The following is a 23331-nucleotide window of genomic DNA, read 5'->3' on the forward strand; positions in this document are numbered from 1 at the left end:
TTTAAAATCATTTTTTCTAGGTAGCATAAGAATTAAAAACGATCATATTCTTTTAATTTACATTGTATTAGTTGTTGTGTAGAGTTCTCCTGGTTCTACTTACTTCACTCTGCCTCAGTCCCTATAAGTCCCGGAAGGTACCTTCTTCCCATCTGGGTCTAAGTCAATCTAACTCCTGAGTTTAGCCTAACTCCTCTCCCTAATTGAAGAGTATATTTTTAGGGTCCCCAAACTTTGTCCTTCTCTTTATTACCTGGAGCACACAGTGGCAAGCCAGAGCTCAGGGATAAGAAGAAAAAAAGAAAATTGACCAGGACGCTTTGTGTGGAATGACTATGAAGTGATGAACCTGTTATCAGAAGCCACAAAAGACAATCAGCCATTCCTTGAGTCATATTATATGCATGTCTTATGATAAAATTTTTCATTTGCCTGAAATTTTTTTAGTTTTACACTGCCACAGATTTTCTTCTTTTCTGGTTAACTTTCCCAAGTCCATGTTGATATGAATCTACCTTCCTCCCCTCAGAGTTTGGTAAAGTTGCAGTTGCATGACAATGGTTTATTGGATTTCAATAATCTGGGCATGCTAGATAGGAAACTGTTCAAGATTCATAAATCCCATATTCAAAACTCGGATACAGCCTGAGATTTCAAACAAGGTACCATGTAAATAGACAAAATTTTCATCAAGAAACTTAACCTTCATAGGCTCATAACTCCGGTGCTGGAAGGATATGGAGTCCAACCCATTCATTTTTCAAATGAGGAAACTGAGGCCCAGAAAACTACATAGGTAAGTAAGTAGCAGGGCTAGGACTCAAACCCAGGTTCTCTGAGGCCAAATCCAGCATTCTTTCCCTCTTATCTCACCTCATGGGAACCAATGCCTTGTGCTGGTAAGCATTCACGTAATACATTTTTGTTGAGTAATGGTATTTTGACCCATTTTTCTGTTCTTAAAATAATGTTGCATGTATGTATATATCTATAGCTATAGAGAAAGATATCTAAACTTTATTGTAGCCTTTGGGGGTGGGGTGGGAGGAGGGAAAAAATAGAACAAAGTAAAAAAGTGCATAGCAGAGAACAAAAGAAAACCCACAAGGAAGCAAAGGTGGGCAATTCTCAACACAATATGTATTATTTATCATATAGGCTTTCTTGAAATGAAAATCTATTATACATTTTGAATCTTTTCTTACATTCTGCTACGCACACGACATGCTTTTTTTTCTTTCTTTTGTATTTAAGTTTCAATATTTAAGTTTTTGATATGTTTTGTTCCTGTTCTCTATTCTGTATTTGTGTTCTATCACTTGAGTCTAAAATTAAAAAAAAAAAAGAAAAAAATGTTGCTTGAAAAAAAAATCCGAAATCTTTCATATTTGAAGTTGGGTGGGGAGGAGCGAAGAATTTTAAAGGTACCCCATACTTGTCCAGGGATATTCAAAAGGACAAAGGGCACTTTCATTCCTCCATTAAATCCATACCAGATTTTTTGAGCATTGTGCCATCTACAAAATGGTTTATTTCTCTCCTGGCCCAGTTTCTGAGTCGTCAGATGTAATACTCCCACTTCTCACCTTCTGTCCACCCTCCCTGCTTTTCAGTTCTCTTATGTACTTAACTTTCCCTATTAGAATGAAAGCTTCTTGAGGGCTGGGAGTCTTCCTTTTTTGTTTGTATTTGTAACCCTAGTGCTTAGCATAATTCCTGCTACACAGTAAACACTTTTTAAAATGCTTGTTGACTTGCTACCTACTAAACTGCAATCTGTTATTCTCTAGCAAAGTTACCTGTAATGAAGTGTATTTTCAAAGCAAGAAATTATGTTAAAAGGGGAAACTGGAGCATGTATTGAAATAGAGGTATTTCTCATTCTAATCTTGTTTTTGGGGAAAAACTATTACCCAATTATTGCAGCTGGCATACATCATACTTAAAAAAAACCAACAAGGCAAAGGTATTTAGAGATATTTCATTTATTGTGGATGCAGTTTCAGAATATATTGTTTGTATTGCAGCTATCAGTTGTCAATGAAAACTCCGAAGTGTTTATAAAATGGCAGATTCACAGAAAATGCTAGGCAACTTGCAGTCTCACCTCTTAGAGTTAACAGATGCATTTATCTTCTAACATGTAAACAACAAAACCATGTTCTTTTTGTTTTTTTAAAGAAGATTAAACCAAAATAAACCATATTACAACCAATCATTGGAGCTTAATTCAGGATTGATATACTGCATATTTTATTCTCAATTTTATCCCTGATAGGAAAATATTATTTATTTGAAGGGGGTTTTAATTTAAATACTCAATATCAAATTAATTCAAGGGAGGTCTCTTTTAGGACTTAATTCACTCTTTCCACTCCATTTTTAAGGAATCTGTGGGAACTCAGGTGCTGCATGCAAAGTCAAGCTCATTGTCTTCTATCCTTCTATCTTCTTTTTAAAAAATGGGTGGATGGTTATGTTACAGTCTTAGATGCTGCTTTATTTTACCCCCGGTCTACTACTCTGAAATCCTGAGCTGCTCTTGGCTGAATTGGAAGGAAATAGATTCTGTTGCAGTCGGGGATCTCTATTTGTATGCGTGTACCTGCAGCCAACTACACCTGGGAAGGGGAAAAATCGCAGATTTGTAAACTCCTAGAGCTTGTCAGGAGCTTGGAACTGAGCCTGGCTTACTCTGTTAAGTCAACCCAGAGGTGAGTGTGTCTGTGTACTTTACCCAAATACATGGCTATTCAATCAGGAACCATTTGCCAGAGTGCCATTTTCTTCTATTATGAAGAATAAACCTTTGCTGTTTTAAGAAAGACTTTATACTTTAATTATAAGTACGTGTAAAAAGAGTCATTGAATAAAGGTTCTTGGGGAGGTGGGATAAGGATGGAAAAGTTTCCAAAATGTAGGAAATTCATATATGTTTGTGAAATTTCAACTCATCTTCACTGGCTAAGAACTGAGAAAGTCAAGGGAAACAACCTCATAGTTTAAACAAATTATTATTTTGTTAAGAGAAAATTATTTGGGCCCTAAGTACTCACATTTGTTAATTTTTCTTTAAAGCCCAGTTTTAGTTCAAGTTAGTCTTTATATGCACACCTGAGACCAATCTGCAAAAGTTTATAGTTTTTTTTTTAAATCAGTCTTATTATTATATATATTTTTAGGGCTGGAAAGGACCTTAGAGAACATGTTCAACTTATAATGGGAACTCCACTTGTAAAAAGGAGTAGACCTTGGACAGGATCCAGGGGGGCATACTTTGGTATAATTCACACTGTACTTAGAATTACCTTGAATTACGTAGTTTATATAAATTAACTAATGTGTTTTATAGAAAACACTGACCTATGTTGGCTCCTTTAACTTTTCTTTTTTCATTACTTTTTCTTCCCTTTTATCAAAGGTCATCTGACATTTAAAATTTTCAGATCTCCTGCCATGCTTCTAATGGCAATTGTGAAATATTAATATAGAAGTTGTGATTTTTTATTTTTTTAAAAGCTGTGATATTGGCTAGTTATGTAGGTTTATTACTAAATATAATATTCTAGCACATATTAAAGCATCCTACCGTTAGTAGTGCTTGGCGCTAAATTTTGTAAAGCTATTTTTGTGTATATATGTATGCATACTGATGCATACATATATATTCTAAATTGCAGTCCATGTTACTATTCACTACCAAAGAAATCCACAAAACCACCAACCTTAAGGAATTAGTACCACTGTCAGCTAACATAATCCAACTTAGATATTAACTTAACTAGAATGGAAAAAGTGATACTTTAGAAGTATAAAACAAACAAAAAAAGACAAATTAATGCTGCAGTATCTCAAATCTGACATGGGCAACTTACAGAAAATATTACAATTGTCAACTAAAATTATTTCTTCCATGCCTTATTCTAAAGTGCAGAAACATTGACTTCTGTATTCCAAAAGTAGCAACTGTTTATTTTTCTATGGATACTGCACACATTCCTTAGGCATTTTTCAACTTGAATATATTTTGGTTGACTTCTGATGCAGCTAAAATCACTGTTCAGACATAGAGTTATGACTCTCAGTAGAAAAGTCTATATTTCACAGCATGGGTTTCTTTAGAAATAGGCTCCTGTGCAAAGGCAGTACTTTTACCTTGAATGTCTCTATATTGTGATTATTAAATACAGTGCTAATATACATGGGTTTAACTGGGATAATGCAAAATAAACCAAAAAAAGAACCCACATTTTAGTAAATCAACATAAATATAAAACAGAACAACTGAGCACTTTTGAATTGATCTGGTCCAGCGTCTTGAGCAGGTACCTAGTGTTCTTTCTCCAGCTGTCTCAAACCTGTTAAGAGAAAAGACCTTTAAAATGGTGAACCACAGCCTAGGTGTTTATTCTTAACAATAAAATAAACATAGATGGAGGGTGTACATTTCATGGCTTTGGTGCCATTGACTGGTACCTGAAATAATGGTTGGGTGGGCCTTTCTTCCACGTCTGTGTTCCTCTTTTTTTTTTTTTTGGATTCCTATTGCTTATCAGTTCTTTTTTTATTCTACTTTATTTTCTTCTTTTTTTCTTCCTTTCCCCATGTCTATTGCCCCAACTGATGGCACTCAAAGCCAGAACCTTTCTCTAGAACTAGGGTTGGCAGTATGTATGCTCATGGTGGTATAAGAGATGATTTTGAGTCATTCTTAAACAAAATGGTAGAGAGTTTGTTTTGGGTGTCCTCCAATCTCCTCTTTTAATTCTTGCCTCCTGCCTTTTGGTTTAAAGCCCCACTCCTACGGCCCTAACCACTTCACCCAAGCACCTTTACTACTTCTTGATTTTAGCTGCTCATCAGCTAATCATGGCTAAACTGTTAAATGACAATGGGGTCTGCAGTAAGTGAGGTTGAAGGAGGAACTAGTGATGATGGACAAGTTTTTAAGACCCAAAGGAATGGCAGGATGATGTCTGAAGTGGGGTTGAAGCTGCCTATGCATAAGGAGGTCACCCTGGAACAAGATGATTTATAGCAGTATTATAGAAAGGCAGAAACTGGGAGATGGGTGGTAAAAGCCCATTCTAACCTCCCACTACTTCCCAACCTTGGTCAAAAGAACAACAGTGACACTCTAGTCATTGGGTTTGAGGGTTCACCTTTTTGTAGCTTTAGAACCACCACAGGGAGATGATTTGTTAGGTGACCCTGAGTAACCCACAGTACCTATAGCATCCAAGTACTTTATTTTAGGTTCTTTTGTTTCAAAATTAGTTTCTTGCCTTAGGAAAAACTGCAGGGAACCAATCTGGCAACAACTTTGCTAACAACAAAGAATGGTTGTTCATACAAGTCTGTTAATTCTTCTTGCCTATGCTGCCTGTTTTTCTATGTTCCTCTGAAGTCTGTCAAAAAAAAACAACCCAAAACTGGTCATGAAATGCAAGCTCTCTCAGAAGTGATTACCCAAGAAATTACCTTAGCAGGTGAAGTGACTTTATCCACAGATTGCTTTTCCCAGAGATTGCGCTTGCCTGATACATCACCTGGCCTTAAGTCCTGTTAAAAACAAAGGGAGTAGATCAGACAAAAGTTCATGCTTTGACCATGCCTATACCTCATCTCTGAATTTGGTATTTTTCAGTTGATTTAGTTTTTTCAGTGATATGAAATGGGTCTTGACTGAATAGTTTATGCTAAAAATCTAAACTGACCATGGGCCCATCCCAAAACATCAGAATGACCATTTCCAAGTGCTTTCTTTTTTGCTTTCCCATCATACGGATGTAGCCTTTGTCTTTTGGATAAAGTACTGGGCTAGAAATCAGAACCCCTGAGTTTTAATCCTGGCCTGATCACTGATTTCCTGTGTGACTTTGGGAAGTTGCTTAAATGGTCTGAGGCAGACAGATAATTGGTGGATACAAGAAGAAATTAAATAAACTCAATTAACTTTTGACAATCTGTGTTTATGGAATAAAATATGGCATAGTTCATCTAAAATAATTTACATATATTTTTAGTATGAATTTTCCTCCTAAAAGACTTGAGTTTTCTTTAAATCATTATTAAAAGCAGTTTATAGTCCCTAATTGGGCAGAGAGCAAAAGTCAGAATAGGAGAAACAGGAAGAGAAGCTAAAGATATACTAGATGGCATGGAGAAGAGAGTCTATGAACTATACACACACACACACACACACACACACACACACACACACACAAACACACACACACACACAAAATGCTATAGAAAATCCACAAGGTTGGATAATCCATATATAGATAATTGAGAATTTACTATAGACATAAGAACCCAATAGACTTTAGGAAGAAGGACACCAAACTTTATAATTATAATAAACTAGTATATATTGAACTAAGTGTGAATTTTCTTGAGAAAAACAGCACAAAATTTGTGCTAAATACAAATTTGTTTTTCTTTTCACAGCCTACCTAAATGACTCTTGGTAAGAAAGTACTTTTACCGAAAATATATTGACTTTAGTGAAACAGTGATGTCTATCTTGAAAAGCCCTTCTTATGCAGCAATGACAGCTCTAAAAGAGTCAATTCCATTCCTGGTATCAGGTCAAATCAATGTTACTTCAAGAATTCATGGATCATTGATTTTATTGGTGTGGGTGTTCCTTCCAACAATTCAGATATTGCCAGCGTAACCTTGGGCAAGTGGGTTAAATTCTCTGAGTTTCAGTTTCCTCAACTGAAAAATGAACTCTGAGATCCCTTTTGTCAAGATATTAGGAGACACCCTGTTTTCCAGAGCTAAGGCCCAGCAAGCAAACTGTGCCCTGAGCTTGGCATAACAACAATCCTTTGCGCTCACCCTCTGGATGATCTCACATAATTATTTCATTGCTTTGAGCAGCACCACAGGTTCTCTGAGCTTGAACAAGCACCCATCATGAAGCCCTGCTAAGAAGCAAACTTGTCACATTGGTGCTGTTACCCTTCATTGCAGGGGTATAGCTCACTGTGTAGCCATTGGTATAAATATTGAGATCTCCCCACACTAAAGCAGGTTTCCCCCAGTAGGGGCGGGGCTCTGGCACACGTGTCCTTGCTTGCAAGCCATTTCCCTTACTTTGAAATTAAACTTCCATTTGATTCCTGACTCTCCTGTCTCTAGCCTGTTCTGTTCGGTTCTGGCCATCCACAGGTTAGAGGCTGGTTCCGTCCAGTTGACACTTTTCAGCTCAAAACCACTAATACTGTGACCCTGTGCCTAATTAGGTGGTCCTCATGAGTTGCTGCGAGTCAAACATTTCAGTGATGATTTTTTCCAAATTTTACTAGGCTGAGCTTTGGTCATCAGACACACAACCCATCTCTGGGTCTATATTCGAAACCATTATGGCTTAGTTAAGATCTGCCTTTAAGAACTGAAATCACTTCTATGCCACTATGAGGCCTAGGACTAGAGAGAGGAAATAAATATTATTACCATGCAATGTTTTTCTCGGACTCACTGGTTGCACATGTCAGTACTCCAGGCAGGTTAGACCTGGCTAAGGATTCCACTGGGTTTTTGGATTTTAGCAAAAGCACATTGCCTTGATATCCAAGAAAGAACTACAACTATTTAATTTGGCAGCATCAAGCAATGAGTACAAATTGTTTCTGAAAGAGTTTCCCCAGACCTTTTGCCAATCTGACAAGGAAATTGTTGCCAGGTTGTCCTGAAGGTATCTTTAGAGTTTTGGAAATTAGACTAAGTGACACGTTGATGCTAGGTTTGGAAAGTGGCTTGCTTTAAGCTTGGGTGATTCATAGAAGGCTTGTCTTTCATACCAATATTTTTCTGTCCTTAAAATACTTTTTGTAAATCTTTCACTCACCAGAATCCCAAGTTATTTTTGACTTACATTCTCAGTTTTTAAAGCACAGGTGGCTAATAGGTATATTTTAAGTCTGAGAAGGGATAGGGCAATGGAAGGATATTTGGCAATGGCAACACTTTGGCAATTTGCTCATTATGTTACCAGATAACATTGACTAAAGCACAGAAAGAAGTTGGTATTTTTAAGTCAAAGTAGAGATGTAAGTGGATTTACCTGACCTGGCTTTACATTTTTAAAGAAAGACTCATTCCTGAAGAGCAGAAGGAGAAATGAAGGCATCAGAAGCAGGTTTTCCAGTCAAGCAGAGATCAAAGAGTGAAGAGGAAGAGTAGTCAGCTGAGAGAGTTGGTTGATTTTTTTTTAAACGAAAAAGAGAGGCAAGTTAGTGTTTAATTTGTTTTGTAATGAGAATTTGAGACATAAAGGAGAAACAAGACAACCAAAGCAGATATATTTAGAATGGAATTCCATTTGTAAAACTACATGACATTTTACACATTCTATTCACAAACAACAAGAGAAACACCCAAATGGGGAATCAAGTGGGTACTAGTTCAGATCTGGAAATATTTTAATTTTTTTTGGAGGGGAAACCAATAATGACAGATGTTGAGCAAGATCTTTTAGAGAACTTTTAATTCTTACCAGATCAAGGCTGTCATTGACATATTGTATCAAGAGCAGGGTAGTTTTGTTGTGCTTTTTTCTGTCTTGGAATCTCTGGCTTCTTCCAAGGCTTAGCTAAGGTATCACCTCAATTAATCAACAGACACTAACTTGGGCACTTCCTATGTGCCAAACACTGTGCTAAGGCACTAGAAATACAAATATAAAAACAAGACAACCCGGCCTGCAAGGATCTTACACCTTCCATGGGAAGCCTTTCCTGATCTCCCTTTGCTTAGTGTTTGTTCTCTCCCTCTCCCTCTCCCTCTCCCTCCCCCTCCCTCCCTCCCTCCCTCCCTCTCTCTCTCTCTCTCTCTCTCTCTCTCTCTCTCTCTCTCTCTCTCTCTCTCTCTCTCTCAAAGATGTAACAACCTTATATATTTTAGCTTTCCAAAAGAATTTAAGCTCCTGGAGGGCAGACGCTGGCTTTTTTTTTTTCATTCCCAGTACCTACCACAGTACTTTGCATATAGTAGGCACTTAATAAGTATTTGTTGGATTGTACTGGATGTTTTCATGAAGGAAATTGTCTTACATTCTTATCAGACAATTTTTAGCAGTAGGCTCTTTAATCTCTTGTTTCTGTTTTTCCCCTTCCTAACTGGGCTATTATTGGATGGGCATCAATTGAGATATTTTAATCTCCCTAAAAACTTAGCTTCATTCTTGTTCTTATCAGAATTCCTAGAAACACATGCCTCTGAATGTATAACCACATAGCAGGAAGCATTAAAAGAGGTCATGAAACCAATCACCTTTGTCCTAGGATCAAAATTCGCCCACCAGTGTCTCCTGTTCACTGAGGATGATCCTGCTGTTTAACCTCTGAAGATGTGAGGGGGAAAAATAAATTTTTGACAAAAGTAAAATTGAATTTAAAAAGAAAGAAATCAGTGTGAGTTAAGGTACAGTAACAACTCCACGGAAACTGGGACATGGTCTCAAGGAAGGAAAGGACACTCAGAGGAATAAAACAGTGGCCATGTTTACCTCTGTTTGTTCAGTGTAGTCACTCAATAACAGGTCTAACTAATCAACTGTGAACAGGAAGGGAAGGAGATAATCTTTTGTTTATCACCAAGTGGTTTTTAGGCAGAAACTTTATTATTGTTTTGTAAACTGCTTTCTTCTGGCTTTTTGACTAGGAGTGGCATAGTGTTGGACTAGGAATAAGGAAGACCTGGGTTCAAATTCAGTCTCTGGCACTAGCCATGTAAAGGTAGAAAGGAAGAATACATGATTTAGAGCTTCTGGTTTTAGTTTAGAGGATCTGAATTCAAATCTGCCACTAATACATGGGGGAGCTTGAGCAAATCACAATTTCTCTAGACTTTTGCTTTGTCATCTACAAAATGAGGAGGGTTTAGACTAGATAATCTTTTAGGTTCCTTCTAATTCTAAATCTGTGATCCTTTGAACATGGGCAAATCACTTATGGATTGAGATAAAGAAGTGTTGTAAACTTGATTTGTGGAGAGAATTCTCAAACCAATGAAGTCACAAATGTTAGTTACCATGGCAACTTGGAGTGGCTCTCTGTTGGGGATGCAAATATCATTTTACATTCTGACAAGGTATTCTATACAAGGGAGCAACTGGTTTCAACCTATCTTTAATTATCAAGATGGGACGTGATCAGCTTATCAATTTGATAATGAATAATACAGAAGAGTAATAGTTTATATGTGTAATTTGCTGAGGCATGATTAGATCGTCCTAGCTAAGCTTTTGAGTAAAAAAAGAATACTTCAAGAGTCTGTGATTTTACTGGGATGAATACTTGTTTCAGCAATACAAATGGCACTCCTTCTAAGGCTTACTAACTAGCCTTCCTGAATGGCTGTGACTGCAAATGTCATCACTAGTAGATGGCCAGCTTTTCTAGGTGGCAATGAGCCTCCTCAGATGTTGACCAAGCTTCAGACAGAGTGAGTTTCTGGGTATGTACTCAAAGCTCTTTTAGTTCAGTAGGACTTGCCAGAGTCTGTGCTCTGTGGCATAGTCTTCAAGAACCCACGGTTACCTTCATGCTTTGATGAGGCAACAGAAGACTATGTATGAGGAAAACGTTCTTCTTATCCCGTCTGGGAAGGTGCTAACACATGCTATCTTGGGCACAGAAGAGACTATATCATACCAGGACCTCTCTCAGATCAGATTCTTATCTCAGATAAACGAGAGAGGTGTTTCTAGTATGATCCCATCCAGCCATCACCAGGGGACCGGGGCTAGCCAACATAGACATCTTGCCATTTGTCCTGACACTGCCTATTTCCTTTCACTGGGAACAACTACATGGAATTTCAGAACCCTGACTTCCATACCACTTCCCAAGGGGAGTTAATTCATTTACTTTTAGGGCTAGTTCTGAGGAAGACCTGCTTGTATTAGAGGTTGAGTCAATCCTTGCTTCAGCCTTCTATCTAGCCTGTCCCAGAGCATGTTTAATCTCACCTAGCCATCCATCAGAAAACCAGGATCTATCCAGGGTGAACATCTTGTCATTTCCCCAGTTGTCCATGTGTATTCTATTCATTCTCAACCTGTTTTTCTTTTACCTTTTACTCAGGGATCAATAATCAAATCAGTATTACCATTGCCACTGGAGAGGGTATGGCACTAGATTTCTACTGCTCTGCACAGGTCTATGCATAATTCCTGAGACTCACTTCTCTGGCCACTCAACCATATGTGCTCTACTGGGGTTAGAATGTGAACTCTGTGATCAGGGAACATCTCACTTTTATATTTCTATACTTAGAACCTTGATCAGTACCTGACCCATATTAGGTGCCTAATAAATGCTTGCTGATTATAGATTTTAGATAGCTATGCCTGGATTTTCTGTATAATTACTCCTACTCATAGGAGAGTAGGAAGGAGACTGGAGCAGTTGACAAAGGTGTCTCAATAATACTTTGAAGACACGATCTATTGTTTTGGTGCCTTTCCTTTCACATCTCTGAACTACATCCCTCTTTAGTGTGCTTGCTCAAAGTTCCAAAAAGGCCCCTAACCCAGAGATTAAATAGAAATTTTTTGCTCCAGGACAAAATGCACCCTCAAGACAACTGGGTGGAGGTAGGAGTTACTCTCCTTCTTCCCTCTCTCTGGGCCAGGTCACTCATGTTTTGTCATTTATGCTCCCTGCAGAGGAGAAGACTGTCTAGTGGGGAGCGCCAGACAAAGTGAAGAGAGGGGGAGCAGGGCAGGCAGGTGGCCAGTAGGGAGCCATGGGTGCAGTTGTTGTGAGGGACAGGAGCTAAATTTTAACCTCTTCTTTTATCTAATCATTCCTGCCAAGAAGATGCTAAGCTTGCCTATTATTTCATTTGACCCTCATGACAACCTTGGGTGGTAGGTACTATTATTATCTCCATTTTACAGATAAGTTGACTGAGGCCAACTGAGGTTAAGTGACTTGCTCAGAGTCATACTGGCTGTATGACCCTGAGCAAGGCATGCCGTCTCGCTGGGGCTCAGTTTCCTTCTCAAGTGAATGGGTGCACTAAGGTCCTTTCCAGCTCTAAATTCTAAGAATCCCCTGACTAGTATCCCTAAGCCTGCCGCTGGGGTCCTTTGGTACCTGATAATTGACTAGAAGAAAACAGGATCACTATGTTCTTTCCCCTATCAAATTAAATTGTCTTCTTTTCCTCTAGCCTTCTGCTTGAAAAGGGAAAAGTGTAAAGAAATCCACAGAAACTTTTAGCTGCACTTACGGAAGGTTTAGGAGCAGGCGACTTGTTGCCTTCTGGAGTTTTAGTTAGCCATTCACTGATGCGGCTGGAAACCCCCACTTTCAAGCCAGCAGTTTCCTGTGAAAGAGGGTTAAGCGTACAACATGTAAGATGCTTGAAACGGACATAACCTTGGTTTCTAAGTCTGGAGTATTCTGTGCGTGGCTGCTTGGCTGGGGGGTTAGGGAGAAAGCCTTAGAGAAGAGAGACATTCTTTTTTCAGGACTCACATGTGGTTCCAGACTCTTCAGGACTGACTCCAGACCCACCGAGGGAGGCAGGAGGAGGAGGGAGAGGGCAATTTGCGGGGGAGGGGAAGAAAGACAGAGAGACAGACAGACAGACAGTCAGAAATACAGAGACAGACACAGAGAGATAGAGACACACAGAGAGACACACTGGCTGCTGCAAACATGTGGGGGAAGCTGGGTCCTTAACACGTCCCTGATTTCCTGCTTGCCTTCCCAGAGACTTAGGGGAAATTTCCTTTTTTGGTGAGATCTGGGCATTCTCTCCACCGATCTGCAGTCATGACTAAGCAGCAATATACAAGGTGTCCCGGGCTTGGCTGGAAACATGCTTTATTTTCATTATAGCTGAATGAAAAACTGTCAAACTAGTATCAATTTTTTAAAAGTCCTCATCTAGTATAGTGGAGAGGGCATGGGCAGGACTTCAGGATGATGATAACGATAACAACACTTCTATGACACTTAAAGGTCTGAAAAGTGCTTTACACATCTCATTTTATCTTCACAATAACTTGGGAGATAGGTGGTATTACTACTCCCATTTTACAGGTAAGGCAACTGAGGCAGAGAGGTTTAGTAACTTGCCACGGGTCACAAGGCCAACAAGCATCTGAGGCTACATTTGAACTCAGGTCTTCTTAACTTCAGGTCCAATGTTCAATTCATGGTGAACCTAGCAGCTCAAGCAGGAGAAAGGGTTCAAATCTCCTCTCAGCCACTAACTAGGGGATCACTTAATAGGCGGTACAGTAGATAGAGGGCCAGGCTTGGAATCTGGAAGACTCATCTTCTTGAGTTCAAATCCGCGGACACTTATTGGCTTTGTGACCCTGGGCAAGTCACTTAACCCCATTTGCCTCAGTTTCCTCATCTATAAAATGAGCTGGAGAAGGAAATGGCAAATCACTCCAGGATCTTTGTCAAGAGAACCCCAAATGGGATCGTGAAGAGTCAGAAACAACTGAACAACAGCCTCTGTTGGCTTCAGTATCTACATCTATAAAATGTCATTGAACTAGATAACCTCAAAAGTTTTTTTCAACTCTCTGATCCTATGATCTTTAAGATAATCACACAATGTTTACCTTTTCATACAATTATATCACATATAAGGTCTCGAATGCTACTAACTGTTCTATTGCACTTAAATTATCTTGATTTTTTTTCCCTGTAGAAATTGACTGCCAAACCTAGAAGTGTAATTTAAAGTGTTAAAGTAAAAACACATTACATAGCCTATCCTGGTAAAGACATCCTCTGGGTTTGGTCATTGTGAATAAAAACTTTTTAAAAGAATCCATTTATGAGAATTCCCTCTCTCTCCTGCTGGTTCTACGGTTGGTGCTATGATTAATATTGAAAAATGAAACAAGGCACACAATTGATAAAACTCACCTTGTTTGGTGTGCCTGTCCCAGTGGGGGACGCAAACACATTTCCTTTCTCCCACATGCTCTTGATGTTACGGACTCCTTCAGCAGGAACTGGTAGATCCGAGGCTGCTGGCTTTGTTGGTTTCGAAGCCTTTGTGCCCTGATGAGGGAGAATTGAGTTCAGTATGGATAAACTGACTTCCTGAAATTTACAGCAAGGCTATCTTCTCCCCCAAAGTAATTGTTTTAAAATTCCTTCATCCTGAGAGATCATCTGATCTAGCCCATATACCGCTGGGGACTCCATTTCCTATATGGATGGCACTGGTTTAGTCTGGGCAACACATTCCCTCACAATGCAGTTTTACCACAAAAAGACTCCTTTCACTAGTGGTGAAAGAGTATATGAGATGAATTTTAAAATTATATTCTTGACTGCATGGAATCACATTCCTAGATTTACTCTGTCAACAGTTTCCAGCTGGCAGGAATATATTTCATAAGTAGAATTTTCCCTTTATTTTTTGCAGCAAAATGTCTACTAGAAGAGAGGAGGGAGGGAAGGATTATATAAGTGAATTCAATAATTAGGACTCCACTGCTAAGTTGGGCATTTCTTTGGTGGGACCAGACCTATGATTTAATTTCATTTCAGCGAACTTTTGGTGATGAAATTCCTTTTACTGAACATTGCAATTTATTGTCTTAAAGAGTTGCCTGGGACATGGAAAGATTAATTTACTTGATGAACATCATGTAACCAATATGTGTCAGGGTTCAGACTTGAATTTAGGTCTCTGTGACTCTAAGGGCTACTGTCTTGTCATTTTAAGGTACCCTGGGGATATAAAAGCCTCAGAAGTGATCTTTGATCACAAGAAGTTTACAATTATAGGAATTTTGAATTTGGGGTAAATAAAATTGGTATGGACACTAGGCATAGACTACTTTGTAACACTCGAACACTTCTGTCATTAAATACATATGAACAGAGGCTTTATTAGGCAAATTAGGTATGAATACATTTGTAGAGGGCTTGGCTAAACTACTTAAGAAAATGACAGTATGGTATGTTCAGGAAAGGACTATATTTGGGGTCCAGAGACCTAGATTAAAATTTGGCCAAGGTGGAAAATGGGCTAATTAACTTTTCTACAAGCCAGAGTTTCTTCAGTTTTGAAACTGGGATAATTAAAGTAAATAAGTTACCACAAAAGGTTGTTGTGAAGAAAATAGTTTATAACCCTAGAAATTTTAGTGAAATGTGAATTACTATACTTATAATTGCTAATAATATGAGGATGATGGTAATAATGATAATGACTTATGGATATTAGCTGAGTATATAAATCATAGCACTGATTAGAAAAGGAATCTTAGCCATTCATTAAAAAATAAAATGTCCAGAGCAAGAGAGGTGTTAGATTCATATGAATGCATGTATTTCTGGTCAGACCACAGATGGAGAATTATGTTCACTTGTGGGTAACCCATTTTAAAAGGGAAACTGACAAGCTAGAGTATGAGTAGAAGAAGAAGTGAGATCATGATGGTGAGAGACTAGTAAGCATGGCAGAGGAGGAAGGGTTGAAGGAGCTGGGAATGTTTAGTCAGAAGACTAATGAATGTATGATTGCTGTCTTCAAGTGTCTGAAATGTTTTCATGTAAAAAGAATTAAATTTTGCTTTGCAACAGAGGGCAGAACTAGAACCAATGAATGAAAGATAGAGTGGTGAATATTGATAGAAAACTAATAGTCACCAGTTGATAGAAAACTAATAGTCACCAGTAAGAAAACGTTTCAAAAGATTATGAAAAATTGGAATGGTCTTTCTCAAGGTATAAAGTGTTTCACAACACTGTAAGTGTTCAAGTAAAATAGTATAGGGTATAATAGATAGAACTCATAATTTGGGCAGAGTTTGAACTAAATGTCCTCTGGGGTCTCCTCCATACATAAATCCACAAACACAATTTTTGGGGGGGTTAACTACAACCTAAAGTCAAATCAAATTGAAAGAAACAAAGCTATATTTACTTAAAATTGTTCTGTAGTTTGTACTTTTTACCACTTCAGATGGGCCTTCTCTGCAATAGCCAAAAGCAGAGTAAAAACCTTTTTAATGACTAAATCATTAACTGGATATTGGAATTTATTACTGCTTCAAGTCAAATGTTCTATTGAGCCTCCCAGCAAGTGTTTTTTTCCATTTACCCCATTTTATTCATCAGTAGGATGATCATTCAATTTGCTGGATGAACAAAACAAAATGTTAAGATAATAGCTACCTCGATTGCACTGGTGTATTGTTCCAGTCTGCTGTCAATCTTGGAGACAACTGCTGTAGGGTGACTTAACTTGGTACCACTGTTTAAAAAAAGAGAGAAGAGACAATCTTACAGTATCCATATGGGAGTCACTGCTCTCAGATAAACAGTGAAATATATACATATATGTATACCTCTTCTGGACGGATTTATTCAAAAATTCTGCCCGTTCTTCTATCTAGAAGTAGAAAAGTTAAATGCAATTAATATTTGTTGCCATTTCCTTCATACTTAAAAAGTATTTCTTGTTCCTGCTACCATTCTACTCTTGATGAGAAAAATACTTAAGACTGTTGGTGCGATTTAGGACTGATAACAGATTTTTTTAGAGAACAGTACAAAAATATGCAAAATTGATCATACCCTTTGACAATGATTAATTGCTAGAACTTCATCTGAAAGATATTATGAAAAGGAAAAAAGGACCCACTTGTACAAAAATCTTCAGAGCTGTTTTATTTTTAGTAGAAAAAAAATTGGGAAAAATTTGTATGTTCAATGATTAAAAAGTATTTGATCCAGGAACTGGATCAAGCTGGAACCAGCTTGAACTGTATCTTTTTAAAATCTTTGGTGTGAGCATTTACATTTTGCAAATCAATAAATGCTACAAATCATGGCTTGATTTATTGTTTTGTTGACTGTCTAGACTTAAGAAAGTAATGGAAAAATATGAATAATGCCGATTAAATTTTAAAGTGTGTTGTACTTGCTTCCCCCCTTCTCTCCGCCCCTCACCCCTATCCTTCCAAAAGCTGGTTGTAACATGTACCATCACACCCTGGGCTTGAACAAATTATATTCTATTAATATAATGAATTTTTTTTTTGTTTACCCCTCTGATTTCATTAGTACAAGCAATTTCCTGCACCAATGCAAATAGATCACTACTCTGGAATTAATAGTCTTTGAAAGTTGCCAGGGGAGACTGAGATAATAAGTGAACTGCCCAGGGTCATAGAACCAGTACATGTCAGTGACAGGGCTTGAATCCAGGTCTTCCCGATTCCAAACCACTATACTGCACAGCCTCTATATACTACGTTATATTGTTCTCTAATTGTTTTTCACAGATTCATCTTATTTCTTCAACTAGATCACAAGTTCCTTGTAGGCAGGAACCAGACTTTATAATGCTTTTGGGTTCCTCACAGTGCTAGGCACATGCATATTATAATCCTTGTTAATACACCACCTTACATTTATATAGCACTACAGTTTCCAAAGCATATTCCTGGATTTTAAACACAATGGGGACATTGAGGGTAACTGGGTCTTTCATCCCTCCCTCTCTTAGGTGTTTATATTTTTATGTATCTCATAGCCATTTCTTGGATCCCATTAGTACAAGAGTCCCTGCAGAGCACTTTAGTGTACACACACACACACACACACACACACACACACACACACACTATCTCAATAACATGATAGTTATCCTTAAATATCTGAAGACTCATCACATAGAAGAGGAAGTAGATTTGTTCCACATGTCTCCAAAGGTCAAACCAGGAGTAAAATGTGGAAAGTGCAGAGATGCAAAATTAGCTTGATAGAATGAATACTTCCTAATTATTAGAATGAGGATGTAATGGAAACAAGGTAAAGGTCCTAACTTCTATGGACTTATTCATCAATAAATGTTTATTGAATTATATATTTATTTCTTCAGTACCAACTGCAGGCAAAGTTCTATGCTGGGTACTCAATAGATATTAATCATAGGTTTACAGATTTAGAACAAGCAAGGTCCTTAAAGGTCATCTGGTCCATCACTCTCATTCTACAGATGAGGTCCAAGGAAATGTTATACAGGAAAATAAACAGAGTTAGGATTTGAACCCTGGTCTTCTGACTCCAGATCCTGTTTCCCTTTGATGGCTGTCTATAAGAATGGGTAACTTTCCATTAGTGGAGTGACTGTGGGCTCTTCTTCCCACTTTCCCCGAATTCTGTCAGCTCCTGGGCACTGGCCTTTCCTTCTCTCACTAAATGACACTATTTCTTTCTGCCAATGAGACTGGCAAAGAGCAGAATAGATCACCTATTTCCTTTTCCAGGTTCCCACATTAGATGCGGGTGGCTATTGTGGCTTCTAGTACTAAGGAGAAGCTCTCTCTTTAGGATTGAAAATTCAGGTGCTCTGTGGAGTGATAGAACCAGTTTGGTCCTGGAGGAAGATGCTTTTTCCAGATGCCATTATAACTCCCCGCCATGTCCATAGTCTTAAAATTCTACCTGTAGCATTTCTAGTTGCAAAGCAATGAAGAGGCAGCAAGGGTCAGAAGCAGATGAATTATATTTATATGTTCATGTCTGCCTTATCCACTTATCCCACTTATCTCATCTTGAGGAACAGTAAAAGCCATAGGTAATCTCCAAGACTCATTTCAGCTTATACCTAAACTACAAATACATAACAGATTTTAATGTCACCATTTTCTCTTCCATTGTCCTTCATTTGGTAAAGATATTTACAAACTATGAAATAGCTACAGGGTGGTTACGGAAGGGTAGGAAAAGGAACAAAGGGCTTACATAATCCAGAGACTGAAATAAAAAAGATGAAGTTTCTTGTAGTAGACGAGTTACTTGAAAAAGTTACCTTGAGAGATGAGCCTTTAGGAGTGAAACACTTAAATGGTTTCTTGTCATCTGATAGTCCATCTTCTGGGATTTTCTGGCGTTTCTCAGCAGCCTCTGCCCTTCGTCTTTCAATCTCTTCCTTCAGCCTCCTCTTTTCCTCCTAGAAAGAAGCAACATATGATACACACGATAACTTCAAGCTAAAAGGAGAAGTTGAAACACTAGGATCTGGTCCCAGCTCTGGCTTTTACTAACCATATGACCTGGGCCAATTCCTGTAACTGCAATTGATCCTCAGTTGTCACCTGCAAAATGGAAATAAAACCTGGCCTTGCCTACTTTACAAGGTTGTTGTAAGGATAAAATGAGATAATGTATGTAAATGTGATTTGTAAATTGCTATTCCCATGTAAGATCTTCTTATAATATTTTTCAGTAGGAGACAACATGGTATATTGGATGGAGGGTCAGCTTGGAAGTCAGGGAAGGCCAGGGGGTTCAAGTTTTACTTATGACACACTTGCTGTGTGCTACAGGAAAGTCACTTAAATTTTCAGTGCTCTAGGCACTGAAGGCTATAAGGTGCAGGCTGTTGTTTGGCGTTGATGGAAGGGGTTTCTTCACTGAAAGCTACATTAATGAAACCTCAGGTCTAGACTGCCCTCACCCCTTGGGCTTCAGAATTACAGTTTCTAAACTGTTCAAGGTTATTGATTAATCTCTCCAAAGAAGACTTTTTGATTGACATGGTTATTATAAAAAACAAACCATGTTTTATATATAAAACCTACCATAAATTGAGAATATTAGAAATATTTAAATTCCCACCAACTATTGCCTTTCTGACTTTCTTCATGTTCTCCATTGCCTGGAATGTCTTCCCCTTTCTCCTCAACCTATCCAAATTCCTCAAGGCTTCATCCAAAGAAAGATTTCGTTATTTCTATTTTGCTAATTTGCTTAGTGCTGCCTTGTTAAAGACAGGATTTGGGGGAAGGTTTTACCCCTTGATTTGTGTGCTATTTGATAATTTTCAATGCCAGCTAATTAAATTTGTAATAAAAATATTTTTAAAAAATGACTCAGTTTGGGGGAGGCTAGGTGATATGGCAGATTAGAGCACCGGCCCTGGAGCCGGGAGGACCTGAGTTCAAATCCAGTCTCAGACACTTACTAGCTGGGTGTGACCTTTGGCAAGTGCTTAATCCAATTGTTGTCTACACACACACACACACCCCAAAAAATGACCCAGTTCAAGTTCTACTTCCTCCATGGTCTTTTTCTTTATCTGCTCTGGGTCTAACTTATCTCCCTTTCTTCTGGGCTTCTGTAATACTTCTAGAATCAAAGAATCCTAGTGATAAAGGCACCTAGAGGCCACCTAGTCTCATTTCCCACCTTTCTGCAGAATCCCTGGTAGATAATTATCTAGTCCCTATTTAAATACAACGCCATTAATTTTTAGAAAGTTTTCTTTAGGTTGAGCTCAATTCTACCTCTTTACATATTCCTAATCCTAGTAATGACAATAATATAATAACATAGAGAGCTCTCTCTGCAAAATGACTTTATGGGGCAGGTAACTTGAGAATTGGGGTCCTCATTTTATAGATGAGGACACTGAAGCCTAGAGAATTTAAATGACTTGTCTAAGGTCACACAACTTGTGATTATTTGAGTAAGGATGCTAACTCAGCTCTCCAATCTCCGAGGTCATTGTGCTTTCATATTAGTCCTACTTCTGCCTTCTGGAGCAATTAAGAACAAGTCCATCTTCTCTATATGACAATTTTTTAACTATGTGAAGATAGTTGACACATGTCTCCACCTCCAATTCCTTCGATTAGTTTGCAGACTCAGAGGCAGTTGGTGTTGGAAGGAATCTTAGACATGAGTCTAATCCTGGGATTATTATCATGTTGTCTTCCTTTGGAGGAATTTATGAACATCAGCCTTGAAACATGGTGCTTATAATTGGATATAATTTACCAGATGTGGTCAGGTTAGCATAAAGTACCATGGGACTACTATTCCCAAGACCTGAGTACCACATTTCTACTAATGTGGCATTAGCTTTCCTGATACTTGCATCTTATCGGCAATATTAGCTCTGTCATTACTAGTAATAGTAACAACAACTAGCATTTAAATAGTTCTTAAAGGCCTGATAAGCACTCTCTCTATATCCTATTTCCTTTGATTCTCAAAATATCCCTGTGAAAGAAAGGTGTCATTAGGTTCATGGTCAAATAAAATTCCCAGATCTTTTCTCTGATTCTTCTTTCAGTTTTTAAAAGTGCTTTCCCCCTCTCCCAATTACCTTGTATTAACTTATCTGTGCATATGTTGTATGATCCTATATAACATAAGTTAGTAAAGACCACTTTGCTTTTCTCCTGTGTGACTCCAGAGCATTAACTATAAGGGGTACTGATGTTTGCTGAGCTGAATGAACCGTTGCCAAGTCAGGTTTCCCCCACCTGATCGTCAAGCAATTCTTTATTTATCATACTATATTAGATCTAATTGCTTTTAGCTCAGTGTCCTATATCACATAATTAAGTTTTGATTAGATTTGTATCATTTGCTATTATTTCTGGTGTTGTTTCCTCAACATCCTTACACCCTAAACTTCTTGGACATACATATATTACTGCATTTTTCATAGGAACCAGTATGGTACGGTATACATAAGGGGTGCTCACAAAATACAGATGTTAGATAAACTTTCATTTCCTTTCTAAAGAGCTACTATAGTCTTTTTTTGCTTGCTTACCTTCATTATACCTCTGTTACATGGGAATGATATGATTAATTTCATCTTGCATAGAGAACTGTGTTATAAAGACATTATATGTTTTGGCCCATGTTTTATGGGGGTGAATGAATGGTAAACCTGTGTCCCACAGTGTCCCATTTCCTACAAGTAGTCAATCTTGGCTTAGGAAAATGGAAAACAAAATCCTGTGGCTAAGAATATTGGTCTAGTGGCTATTTTTTAGGATCCCACAACATTTCAAAGCTGAATTGTTCCTCATGCCAGTTGGCTTTTGGGAGAGTGTGGAAGGCTTTTGGTTAGGTAATTTTAAGCGGCCTGGTAAACTGATAAAAGGGGGGCCCTTCTGACCCTGGATGACTTTGCCCTTTCTGTATGATTTATGCTCAGGTATTAGTGGATGAGACCAGATTTACATTAGATGGGGTAGGGAATATATTTTTTAGTTTTGAGACCCTTAAATTGGTAGGGAAAAATTCAAACATAGGACCACACAAGCAAAAGAAAAACCCAACAAATTTAAGGTTGTTGGGTTTTTTTGAGTAATAGAAATATTAAAAGTTTCAATTACTTGTTTTTAGCATTAAGGACAGGATAAATAAAGGTTTAAAGCTTTCTTCAATAAAAATAAATAAATGCTTTAAAATATATTTTGATTCAAATTATGACTAGTTGATGGTCGGAGTGGGGAAGGAGTAAAGTGGAAGCAGGAGAAGGCAGGGAGAAGAAAAAAAGAGCAAAAAACAAGAGAAGAGAAGGAAGAAGCTCTACAGATTTTGAGGACGGGGAGCCTAAGTTAAGGAAAAGGGAGCTTATCATACTCTTCAATTCATTTGGACTATGGGCTTTAGTTACCTGTTACTTGATAATTTTCCTGTGATCACTGTTTTTTTAGAAATCAAGTAGCTGGTTGATCAATTTCCAGCTGTCCAACTGTTCTTTACCCTTAAAAATATTTAAAGCTCTTTGCCGAATGAAATAAGGAGAGAGGTGTGGGCTTGTAATGTGTCTCTGGGGGCAGGGGGCTTACTCCCTGGGCTGTCGCCAGGGCGGTGGGACAAGGTTCTTTCCACAAGGCTGCTTTAAACCCATTCCTCTTCCTCCATCATTACCTCCTCTCTGACTTTTCTCTCCGCCTCCTCTTGTTTCTTCCTCTGCTCCTCCTCCTCCAGAACCTTCCTGCGCTCTTCCCTCTTCTTCTTCAGCTCTTCAAGCTCCAAGGCAGCCTCCTGCTGCTTTTGTTTTAGCTTCTCAAACTCTTCGCTCTCCGTCTCGCCCCTGCGGCGGCGCAGCTCCTCCAGCCTCTTGCCAGCCTCCACCTGGGAGGTCGGCTCAGCCTCCTTGGTGTCCGTGCTCCCTTTCCCACCACTCCTGCTGTAGGGGAAACCAGAGGGAAATCCTTACGCACAACAGCCTCGGGTAGCTGTGCACATACGCAGCTCAGTAGGATTTGAGGGACACAACTAAGTACTTATTAAAATAAACGGAAATTTGTAAATATATATATATATATATATATATATATATATATATATATATATATATATATGAAACACACGCATAAATATATAAAATTAAAAATTTTAAAAATAAAATAAATAACTAAAAGAGTAAATAAGAAAGACATAGGCATGGTACTCCAGAAGGTCACCTGTTAAAAAATATATTGGTGACACCTAAGAGTAGCCAGGTAAGGCTACCCCTTCCTCTTGCTGAGTTCAAATCTTTTCTCAGACTATTACTAGC

General features: G+C 38.2%; 1 protein-coding gene across 3 annotated transcripts in view; it reads right to left on the reverse strand.

Moving 5' to 3' along the window:
• Window positions 1-1967: 1967 nt before the first annotated feature.
• The window catches only part of CALD1 (caldesmon 1), an 81876-nt gene continuing 60512 nt past the window's right edge, over window positions 1968-23331 (reverse strand). For 2 of the 3 annotated variants that reach the window (XM_036761742.1, XM_036761743.1), the window contains 8 exons: window positions 22698-22959; window positions 18829-18969; window positions 16358-16401; window positions 16185-16263; window positions 13917-14054; window positions 12253-12348; window positions 5482-5562; window positions 1968-4358 (listed from right to left, as the gene is read on the reverse strand). In XM_036761742.1, the coding sequence (XP_036617637.1) occupies window positions 4353-4358; window positions 5482-5562; window positions 12253-12348; window positions 13917-14054; window positions 16185-16263; window positions 16358-16401; window positions 18829-18969; window positions 22698-22959 (847 nt within the window). In that variant the 3' untranslated portion in view covers window positions 1968-4352. The remainder of the gene's footprint in view (window positions 4359-5481; window positions 5563-12252; window positions 12349-13916; window positions 14055-16184; window positions 16264-16357; window positions 16402-18828; window positions 18970-22697; window positions 22960-23331) is intronic. The other variant, XM_036761744.1, reaches the window with a different exon arrangement.

This window comes from Trichosurus vulpecula, chromosome 5, assembly GCF_011100635.1.
Source record: "Trichosurus vulpecula isolate mTriVul1 chromosome 5, mTriVul1.pri, whole genome shotgun sequence".
NCBI lineage: Eukaryota > Metazoa > Chordata > Mammalia > Diprotodontia > Phalangeridae > Trichosurus > Trichosurus vulpecula.